The 11219-nt window shown below is 39.1% G+C and overlaps 2 protein-coding genes across 2 annotated transcripts; one reads left to right on the top strand and one right to left on the bottom strand.

Moving 5' to 3' along the window:
• Nucleotides 1-3550: 3550 nt before the first annotated feature.
• LOC110912637 (probable protein phosphatase 2C 33) lies at nt 3551-6936 on the top strand. The gene is made up of 5 exons (XM_022157405.2): nt 3551-4176; nt 5163-5444; nt 5511-5628; nt 5708-5931; nt 6251-6936. The coding sequence occupies exons 1-5, from the start codon at nt 3946-3948 to the stop codon at nt 6653-6655; spliced, it is 1260 nt and encodes a 419-aa protein (XP_022013097.1). The 5' UTR covers nt 3551-3945; the 3' UTR covers nt 6656-6936.
• A 2613-nt stretch (nt 6937-9549) lies between these two features.
• Nucleotides 9550-11017, bottom strand: LOC110912639 (probable aquaporin TIP3-2). Its single transcript, XM_022157406.2, has 3 exons — nt 10810-11017; nt 10097-10350; nt 9550-10026 (listed from the first exon to the last, which is right to left on the bottom strand). Exons 1-3 carry the CDS (start codon nt 10937-10939, stop codon nt 9637-9639), a joined length of 774 nt encoding a protein of 257 aa, XP_022013098.1. The 5' UTR covers nt 10940-11017; the 3' UTR covers nt 9550-9636.
• Nucleotides 11018-11219: the final 202 nt, after the last annotated feature.

The raw sequence follows: 11219 nt of genomic DNA, 5'->3' as shown, positions 1-11219 counted from the left end.
GATAAATATAGATCATTTATATTGATTTCGGTCGTCTTGAGTCCGAGTATCCTTATCAAAGGAATATAATCGTTTATATTCACTTTAAATGCCAAGATTTCGAATATACATATATATATATGTATATGTATATGTTTATTTACATCTTATAAATGCTACGGCGAGATGTACGTTGATCCATCCACGTACTTCTAATTCACGACTTCGCAAGTATGTTTATATTTATATATATAATTATGTATCCTATAACACCCGAAAACTAAGTCGATCTTGAGACTTAGTATCTTTCCCGCTTAAATGGGATCGAATAACCATAAATTGGTTATTTCAAAACCAAGACGATAACACTATCCTATAATCGTTTAGTTAACGATTCGGTAGAGCTCGGACACGTAGTTTAGCTACGTTTAAATTAGAAAACTCATAAGTATTCATTCGTAGGAATGCTATAGTTGCACGCTAGCCAATTCACATTCTTGGAACGGCACTATGGAATACACACTTAGCTAGCTTTGCACAAGGATATCAAGGTGAGTTCATAACCCTCACTTTTTACTGTTTTACATTTTTATAAATGTTTTCGGGGGTGGAAAGACATGCAAGTTTTTGCAAAAGCAAACAATATTTCGATGAACGAAAACACATATTTATAAACCATGTTGCAAATGAATTTCAACGAACTTGAATGGTTTACGAATGATTTATAAAACATACCGGTTCTACAAAACATGCATGATTTTCATGACTAGTGACGAGAATGTCCTAGTTACAACAACGGGACTGGGTTGGCCTGCGTACGCAAAACGAGACAACTCTGTGAGATCATGTCCCCCTTTTCTTTCAACGTTTCGTTTTACAACTTTCGAGGGAAAATACATGTCAAACTGGGGTATGATTAAGTTATGGAATGAACTCTTAGATCATGTGAGCATAGGCTGTAACTGAGGTGCCATTAATCCTTTTGAGGACCAAGGAACAAAGGTTAGATCTAATGGGTACGGGCGAGCCCCACTCACGGTCCATGGGTGACCACTTAGAGTGTTGTTGTGTCCCAGTCGAGGTGATTCGATACTAAAAAAATTGCCTTCGCGGGTTGAGTACCTCCTATGTCGTCGCATATATTAATGTCCTCGCGAAACATTAATGATCAACATGTTCATAGACGCTTTACATACCAACTTACAACACTATAACTTTCAAATGTTTTTAATATTCATTTGACGCAAACTCATAATACATGTATTTACAAACTTTGATAATGTTTTCAACTTATATACAAGTAAGAGGACGTGTTGGTCCTGCTTACAAAGACTCTCGTGGGCTAGACTCACCGTTTTCATATATCATGCCGAGAAAATGATTTTACTGTATTTTCTTAACAACTTTTAAACCGGTTATCAAAAAGATTTATTTTAAGTCTTTTCAAAACAAACTATGAACTCGCTTAACTTTATGTTGACTTTTTCGCATGTTCTTTCTCAGGTTGCATTTTTAAAACTAAGGAACGGTTGGAATAGGAGAACCCATGGAAATTCGAGTACCTAGCAGGCGTTCACTGTTTAGAAGTCTTAACCTTTTGCTTCCGCTGTGCAATGAAGATACCGGTCCAGTCGCGCCGTGCTCTGATATTTCGGGGTGTGACATGTCACACCCTCAATTTTCACATGCGGGGTACTACCGCTAGGCGTGTGACTGACCAGGATCATGCCACCAATCATATTGAACAAATAAATATAATAAAGTAAATATATCACTACAGATACGATTAGTGACTAATGTCCAAAGTTTAAGGTTCAAAAACAATGTTTAAAGTTAACAGCGGAAGCATAAGTTTAACAAGTCAAACAATAGTTTTAAAAGTTCGTAGTATTATTAAGAACCCAACATAGGTTCCACACGACCACTACACTCCTCCGCTGCAAGCTCCTGAGCTGTTACTGAGTACCTACAAAGCATGCAGTAGGGTGTCAACCTAAAATTGGCGAGTTCACGGTTTACCCAGTTTTATTTCCAAAAACTTGTGTTGTTAAATTACTCATTTATATCATGCCATAGAAAGCTACCCCATCTGTAAGCTACTAAACTGAGCAGTACCGAAACTAGCGCACTTGTTGTACCCCTCTAAGAAACAAAATGTGCAAATATTTATTTAGTTTTACACGTTGCTGCTTAAAATCAATAATCTATATAGGTTTTGTGTAGGGATGAGCACGGTATCGAACCGGTAGTGGTACCGAAAAATTGAAAAAATTGGTACCGAATACACCGGTTCGGTACCGGTACCGGTACTTACCGGTATTTTACCCGTAAATACCAGTATCGTACTGGTATCGAAAACGGGGAAAATGAGAACCGGTACTGAATATATCTGGTATGGTTCGGTACCGCTACCGGTACTGTACCGATACCCGGTACCAAACATCCATCCCTAGTTTTGTGTGGGATGTTAAACTGCTAATGGTCTATTTAATTCAAAATCTTATAGTTAAAAATAATAAATTTCTTTAATTTAAATAAAGTATGCCTCGAATTTTATTTTATTAAAATTTAAACAATTACCTATTGAAAAATAATCATACTCACTCAACACCGACACAAGGGGTTTCCTTGCAAATGAAGAATTCATTAAAGGTCAAAGACACATTTTGAAAAATAATCACGGAAATAAAAGGGCTTCTTTAAAACAATTATCCCTTCAGAAAAAAGGAATATGAAGACGAAATTAAGAAATTAAAACATGAAACGAGTTCTCTTACCCACAAAGCAAAGAAAATCAAGAAAAAAACTCAAGTTAACCTTTTTACTTGAACGATTCTTCGATATCTGAAATGAACTCTTTCTAAAAACTTTACAAACTAAAGTGTCATTTTTATTCCCTTGAGTTATAACTTATCAAATTTATCCTCCATATTTTCATTCTTTAGTTTAAAAGAAAAAAAAACTATTTTTTCACATGGCTATTTTTATGTATGTGTCAGGATAAATTTACGTTACGACGCAAGTTTTTTTCGGAAATGCGTGGGATCAAGTAAAATGTGTTTTCATACTTATTTTTATGTGTGTTTTCAGTTGGTTTACATTTTGGTATTTTAATGTACGTGTCGGTATAAATTCACGTTTCAACGTAAATGATATAAATTCACATTTCGACATAAAAAAATCGAAAACGAGTCTAGTAAAATATAATACGTTTTCATGCTTATCTTTGCGTACGTCTTCTGTTAGTCTACGTTTTGACGTAAAATTTGTTCAGAAACAAGTCGGGTCAAATATAATACGTTTTCATTCGACGGTATAGATTCGAGTTATTGCACGTTTTGACGCCGTTAAGTCTTGATGCAAAGGAAAGGGTGGTGTAGTGGTTAGGTGGAACCCTCATAAACGAACCAACCGATGTTCGATTTCGGTTCTTTTGTAACCATAGTGCTTTAGATCGGATACATCGAAACACGCGTTCTCATATAATTAACGTACCGCCAACTATAAACAACTAACACGTCGTAACACGCATGGCAACAATCTATTAGAAAACAAAAATAAAACATAAACAAGGTGATATCCAAATCCAAAGTTAAAAAAACATTTGGATGGAGCATGAGACACGGTCTTAAGTTATTGGACCGATTTGTTTATACGCCATTGCGTGTTTTGCGCCACAATATTTGAATCTTATTTTCTCCCTAAAATTACACACACACACACACTCGTCGATTGAATTCTCATGAATTGCAAAAATTTGAAGGAAAATGATCCATGAATGGTGGTAGATTGGATGAATTAGCGATTGAGAATCGTGAATTGTGAAGAATTGAATGGAAAGAATGAAAATGTGGTGAGAGTTGGGTTGGGGAATTAAGGACGGATTCATCAAGTGAAAGCAGGAGGGTGGGGTTTGGATGTTCAGGTGCTGTGGAGTGCCTGTTGAGCATTGTTCGGGCCCTGCGGATGGGGTCCTGCTTGGGTGGAGAAAGCAGGAGCCCTCGCCAATCACCCCTCAAAAGGAGGAAGAAATCAATGTCAATGTCAATGACAACCTCATCCTCGTTTAAGGAAGAGCACCTGCATCTGCATCGGATCCCCGGGAGGATGTTTTTGAATGGCTCCAGTGAATTTGCTTCTTTGTATACTCAGCAAGGCAAAAAGGGTACCAATCAAGATGCCATGATTGTTTGGGAGGTCAGTCCCTTTCAAGCACCTTTTCTTTTCTAAATGAATTCATCATTCAATACATGTGAAGATAGAAGAATTGTATGACCAATATAAAAACAAACAAGAGCTAACTGCCCCGTGGTTTGTCCAATTATGCCGGTTCAGGCCAAATTTCAAATTTGTACCATTTTCGTCCCAGACATTCTTGAAACATGTCAGTTCCATCCAAAAAAGTAAGGTTGAATCGAATAATTAGACAAACCACAGAGACGAAAATGACAGTTAACTCATTTTTTTTGGATGGAACTGGCATGTTTCAAGAATGTCAGGGCGGAAATGATACAAATTTGAAATTTGGTCTGAACTGACATAATTGGACAAACTATAGAGACAACAACAACAACAACCATACCCAGTATAATCCCACCTATAGCGAAGCTATTGATAGGGTCTGGGATCCCAGGGATAGAGAGGCTGATAGAGAGGTTGCTTCCAGTGAGACCCCCGGCTCTAAGGACAAACTATAGAGACGAAAATGACAAATAACTCACATGCATGAAGCGGTGCCTTTTTACGCCTCACCCTTTTTTAAAACTAAGCTGGTAAGATGCCCGTTATACAAACTGTACAAGTCGCAAGAATCGGATAATTTATTTTAAAACATGAGTCCAACACTCCCAATGTATGAACTATTCTCTTTTGCAGTTGTTTGCTTTCATGTGTTTTAAAGAATGGAATTGTGGTTGATGTCAAGATGCTCCCTCCCTAAATAAATCTATGAAAAATGTCCATACTACCCTTAAACTGATGATACTTAACATTTTAAGGGTATATGCAACATTTTTCTATAACTAAAATATAATGGAAAATGAAACAAAACTGAAATAGAGGGATTTTGATTTTTAGGTAGAGCCCTGCGAAAAACGTAAAAATCCTTACATATGTTGTTTAAAATGTCATACTCATACATAAAACACTATGCTGTTTTCATTTGATGTTAATTACATTTTCAGGATTTCGGGTCAAGAAGAGACACAGTCTTCTGTGGTGTATTTGATGGTCATGGACCATTTGGACACATGGTTGCTAAGAGAGTAAGAGACTCGCTACCCTTGAAGTTAAGGGAAGTCGATACAAGTGATGTCTTACCGCCGGTTAATGAAGCATCTGAGAAATTTCAGGCTTGGAAAGACTTGTTTCTCAATGCTTTTAAAGTCATGGATAGGGAACTAAGGATGCATACTAATATTGACTGTTTTTGTAGCGGGTCGACAGCTGTCACGTTGATTAAACAGGTGAAAGACGTCTGAAAATTTTTAGATTTTGATACTTGATGTGAATGGGTTTGTTGTTTGTTGCAGGGTGAGGATCTTATAATTGGGAATGTTGGGGATTCTAGAGCTATTTTGTGTACAAGAGATGAACGCAATTCTCTTGTTGCGCTTCAGTTGACTGTGGATCTAAAACCAAACCTTCCAGGTTCCTCTTTCTCCCAATTGAAAGCGGTTTGTCTGCACCACCTATGCTTATGATCTTACTTGTTTTATACACTTTTTAGCGGAAGCGGAACGGATCCGTAAAAGCAAAGGTCGAGTTTTTGCTCTTCAAGAGGAACCCAGTGTAACTCGAGTTTGGCTACCTAATAACGACTCTCCGGGTCTAGCCATGGCTCGTGCTTTTGGGGACTTTTGCCTTAAAGATTTTGGTCTTATTTCTATTCCAGATATCTTTTATCGACGTTTAACAGAAAATGACCAGTTTGTGGTCTTGGCAAGTGACGGGGTATGAATAGATATATATATGGGTTAGTTAACGTACAATTGACCTTAACGTATGATGCGTACGCGATGAGAAATATAACATGCTGATTTGGTTTTACAACATGTGGCTTTGGGTTTACAACATGCAAATTGTTTTTACAAATATGCGGATTGGTTTTACAAACATACAGCTTTAGGTTTACGACATGTGAATTTGTTTTTACAACATGCAGAATTCTCATCACGTACCATTGTACGTTAAGGGGTATTGTACAGTACAATTTCTCTCTCTCTCTCTCTATATATATATATATATGTATATGATTTTATGAAAATGACAGATTTGGGACGTGCTGACAAACAAAGATGTGATTGACATCGTGGCGTCTGCTGAATCGCGTTCTTGTGCAGCTCGAGCGGTGGTGGAGTCAGCGGTGCGTGCGTGGAATCATAAATACCCGACTTCTAAAGTTGACGATTGTGCAGTGGTTTGCCTTTTTCTTACCCCACCCCCAAACACTATCTCAATGGCGAGTGGTACAACGCAAATACGTGAAGAAGAAGAAGAAGAAGGAATAGGAACCACCGATGTAGAGGAGGATTTGGTGGATCACGTCCTAGACGAGGACCCTGACGGGGGGGATGTAATACACTGGTCTGCCCTTGACGGCGTCACTCGTGCCAACACATTGTTAAATTTGCCTGAATTCATGCCGGAGGAGCCCCACAACAAGAAAACCAATTGAGACTAGAGCTTTGAGTTGCAACTTCCTACACCAGGAAAAATGCAACTTGTGATGATGGGTGGTTATTAACTTTTAAAGAATGGAGTTGCAATGTAGGGAAAAAGAAAAGGCCTCTACTGTATTAGAATGTTATGTTAGGGGCAAATGCTAATATTGTAAAGTCAGCTCACTTTGGGTATATTTTATTTTCTGTTTTTTTTTTTTTTAATTTAATTTTATGTTATATATCAATGGAATAATATGATATATCAATTTTATTTTAAAATCTATTTTGATGTCAAGTTCTCTAATCTCTTGAGCCATACAGATGCTTGAAATCAACTATAAAAACCAGATAAAACATCAACTATACAAATTTTAACAATTTGGTATATATTATGTGTTATGCGCTAACGCTGACACATTGGATGGTTTCACTGACAGATTGTCATGAGTTATCATAAACACCTTTAGATCATTAAAGGGTTTTTTTTGACGTTCTTTTCCTAGAAAAAAGCCTCAAAACGCCCCTAGACCGCCCCCTGTGCGTTTTTTTTTTTCCAAAAAGAAATACTTTTGGCGTTCTTTTTTCCACACCTTTGTTCTAATTCTTTGGCCAATGACCGTCTCATTACTGACTGGACTGCCACATAACGCAAAACACTCAAGGGTAGGAACATTATGCAAAACACTCAAGGGTAAGAACATTATTTGTGTATTCCACTATAACCAAAAAAAATCAGACTCTACACACTTTGTAAGTTATCTCATAAGTCATAAGCAAACCTTAGGGTGAACGGGGCGCATTCGGGGAGGGCATCGGTAAACCATTTCCCCGATCGGGAACACCGCCGCCATCCCCGCGGGGTCCCGAATCGGGGGTGGTTTTGATTGTGGGTTCACCGCTTGAATTTGGCACATTGTTCGAGATTTGACCGTTGACAACGGTCGGATTTTAAAAAAAAAAAAAAAAATTCAATTTTTTTTAAACTAATATAAATACCCTACTCATTTTCACCCTTTTTTTTATCCACAACCATCTCATTCTCTATAATTTTTATACCAAACTCTCCAACCACAACCATTTCACTCTTTATTTTTTATACTATCCAACCAAACCCCATCCACTTTTTATTTTTTATACACCGAGCAATGGAGAACCGACCCCGCGAGGCCAAGAAAAAAAATAAGGGGCGTGTATCGAAACCGTCTCGAGATGGTTCGAGCGGTGCAAATGCTCAACCACAACCCCCTTACGGATACAATTCACAACCCCCGTTTTATTTCCAACAACCTCCACACCCCTCGTTTTACAACACCCAACAACCCAATTTCGGCTATTTTCAAAATTTGCTATCAATGGACGCTCCTCCTCAATCCCCCGGCTTCGACCCATATGCTTATCGTTCTCCACAAGTTCCTTCTACACGAGGAAATGTCGAACGTCCTCTACCTATTGACGAGGACGACGAGGACGATGAGGTAGTGCCCGAAACTCAAAATTTGGGCGACGACGACGAGGAATATGAATATAATGTGGACGAAGAAGCGGGCAACGAAGAAGACGAGGCTCGAGAAAAAAAAGGGAAAACGGTGAGCGAAAAATGGACAAAAAAACAAGAAGAGGCGTTGGCGAAGGCGTGGGTACATTGTTCTACCAACAAAAAAAAGGGCAATCAACAAAGTCGCGAAAGTTTTTGGGGTAAAATTTTAGAGCACTATAACAAAAGTGTCGGTGGAAGTAACCGGACCGTTCATCAAGTACGGTCTAAATGGAACCCGATGCATTCGAAAATAAACTTTTTCAACGGCCTATACCAACAAGCGGTAAAAATTATATTTTTTTTAACATTGCATATTTTTTATTTTTTTTCTAAGTTCATACTTTTTTAACACTTTCTAATTTTTTTTTTATTTTATAACATGTAGGATCGCACACGAGCAAGTGGATGTCAAGATCTCGACGTGATGAAAGTCGCGTTAAAAGAATTTAAAGAAAGATTTCCAAGCGGTTTTCAACACCTCGAGGCGTGGGAGGTCGTTCGAAAACACGAGAAATGGGCACAAGTGCCATTGATGGGCGAGGAAGGTGAAGGTTCGGCACCTAAAAGAAAGCCCGTTGACGTAGACTTTTCAATCCCGGATATGAACGAAGATCCCTCGCCACAAAGACCACAAAGGCGAGACAAGCGTCAAGCTACATCGTCGGAGGGAAGCTCGGCCGAGTTGGCGGCACAATTCAAAGTGTACACCGCCATGAAAGAAGCGAAGCATGCGGTAGAATTGGAGGCGATCGAAATGAGGAAAAAAAGAGATTCGGAGGCTCGCGAGCTCATATCGGCACAACTCGAGACGATGAAAAACTACAATTTCGATCGAGATATGAAAACCTTCCTTAAGCCGCACGACGATGTTCCGCCAAGTATGTTGCCGATCATCCTCGCCCGAAAGCGAGAAATCGCTAACAAGTACGGGTGGCCATGCGATTTCTAGTTTGAATGTATTTTTTTTTTCTAGTTTGAATGTGTTTTTTTTTCTAGTTTGAATGTGTTTTTTTTTTTTCTAGTTTGAATGTGTTTTTTTTTTCTAGTTTGAATGTATTTTTTTTTAAATTTAATGAAATGTCTTTTATATAAATTTTTAAACATCCATAATTTTAACAAAAAAAAAAAAAAAAAAAATTTGAACTCACCTAATAGGTGAGTGCCGCCATCAAAATGGGGAATTAGGGGAGTGTATTAGGGGAGTTGACGTGGCACCATGTGATTGGTTAGGTGTAAGATGGGGGACTCACCTATTAGGTGAGCACCCCTTACACCCTTAAGTAATATATCAAAGTTTCAAAATGAGGCGGTAGGTAGGTTCACACTTCAAACTCCAAACACATACAAAAGAAAAAACAAAAGCAAGTGAGATGACACCACAAAACCACACAACTTTATTACATAAAAACAACTCAGAATCCAACCCAACTTTATTACATAAAACCAAACATGACTTGACTAGTAATCCTCTGGAGCCAGTGGCTGGTGGTGCGTATGAGCCGTCACCTCCGGCTGTATGATCCCAAACTCATATATCAACCCGGCTATAGCCGCCCCGATAAATGGCCCAAGCCAATACACCCAATGGTTGTTCCACCGCCACCCCACCAACGCCGGCCCAAACGCCCTTGCTGGATTCATCGACGCCCCATCGAACGGCCCTCCCACCAGAATATTAGCACCCACTATAAACCCTATCGCCAAGGGAGCTATCGTCCCCAACGTCCCTCGTTTATGATCGATTGCCGTTGCGAAAACGGTGTAAACTAACCCGAATGTTAGCACAATCTCCATCAATAAAGCGTTTAAGTTCCCGACACCCGCGGCAACTGTAAACCCAACGGGTCTCTACAAATTCAATAACAAGATCATCAAAAAAGAAGTTACAAAAGCTTAAACAAACATTTGAAATGAATACCATGCCGTCGGTGGCTAGCCGGAGTAGCAACGAGGCGACAACAGCACCTAGAAGCTGAGCTACCCAGTAATACAAGGCTCGAACCAACGAGACTCTCCCGGCTACAAGAGTACCAAACGTGACCGCCGGGTTTATGTGTCCACCGGACACGTTTAAACTCGACGCCACAGCGGCAAACAACGCTAGCGCGTGAGCTAGCGCTACGAGCACCAGCCCCGCTGCTCCCAGCCCGTGGTCAGGGCCATACATCTTATCTGCATGGTTAAATTTAACATCTTAAATTGGAATCAAATCATCAACTAGTAATCCTATTCAGTAGTAGGGTCGGGTCTAGGATCCAGAGCCGTCCTCGAGAACTCTAAACAAAATTTAGGACCCGGGCGACAAAATGAATTGAGCCAACGGAAAATGAATTAAAAAAAATAAAACCTTAGTGGTGGAAAATAAACATATAATTTTATATATATGCAAAATAAATAGATGCATATACTAAATATATAATTTAATATATATATAAAAGCTTATAAAAATCTTTCGGGTCCTTGAAAATTTGGGCCAAGGACAACTGCACGGGTTGGCTGGCCAAAGAGCTGGCCATCCTAGGTTAGATAGAGGAACAAGATAGAGAGGTTGTTCCGAGTGAGAACTGGTACTCAAAAGTATTATATAATAATAAGAAGTTTACAAATTCAAATTAAGAATTGAGTTCATACTTAGAGCAAGGAGGGCGCCTTCGCCGGCAAAGACGAACAAGAAGGTGGAGAGAAACTCGGACAAGGTGGCGCGTGCGGAATCGGGGTGGGTGGCTTCATCAGCCCGGCCAATGGCGAAACGCGGCGGCATGCTTTCGGTTTATAGTCAATCTAGTATTAGATCTCAGAACCCCAAGTGATAGCTGAAATGAATGAGAAACTTGCAAATGAATAAGATGATTTTAAAATGGAGGTGAAGAATTGCATGGACACTTGGGGTGAAGGATTGTAGAGAGTTGGACACGTAGGTGTGTGATGCGGCATCAAGCTGATTTCTAAAGGGATAACTTACAAACTTGATTTGATCTAATCGTTCATGTGTATTGGGATTTTGCTAGTTTTTTATTTTTATTTTATATGCTAATCCAAAT

Source organism: Helianthus annuus, chromosome 15, assembly GCF_002127325.2.
Source record: "Helianthus annuus cultivar XRQ/B chromosome 15, HanXRQr2.0-SUNRISE, whole genome shotgun sequence".
In the NCBI taxonomy this organism is placed as follows: Eukaryota; Viridiplantae; Streptophyta; class Magnoliopsida; order Asterales; family Asteraceae; genus Helianthus; species Helianthus annuus.
The sequence above is the reverse complement of the archived record's forward strand: the minus strand, read 5'-3'. Positions and strand labels throughout refer to the sequence as shown.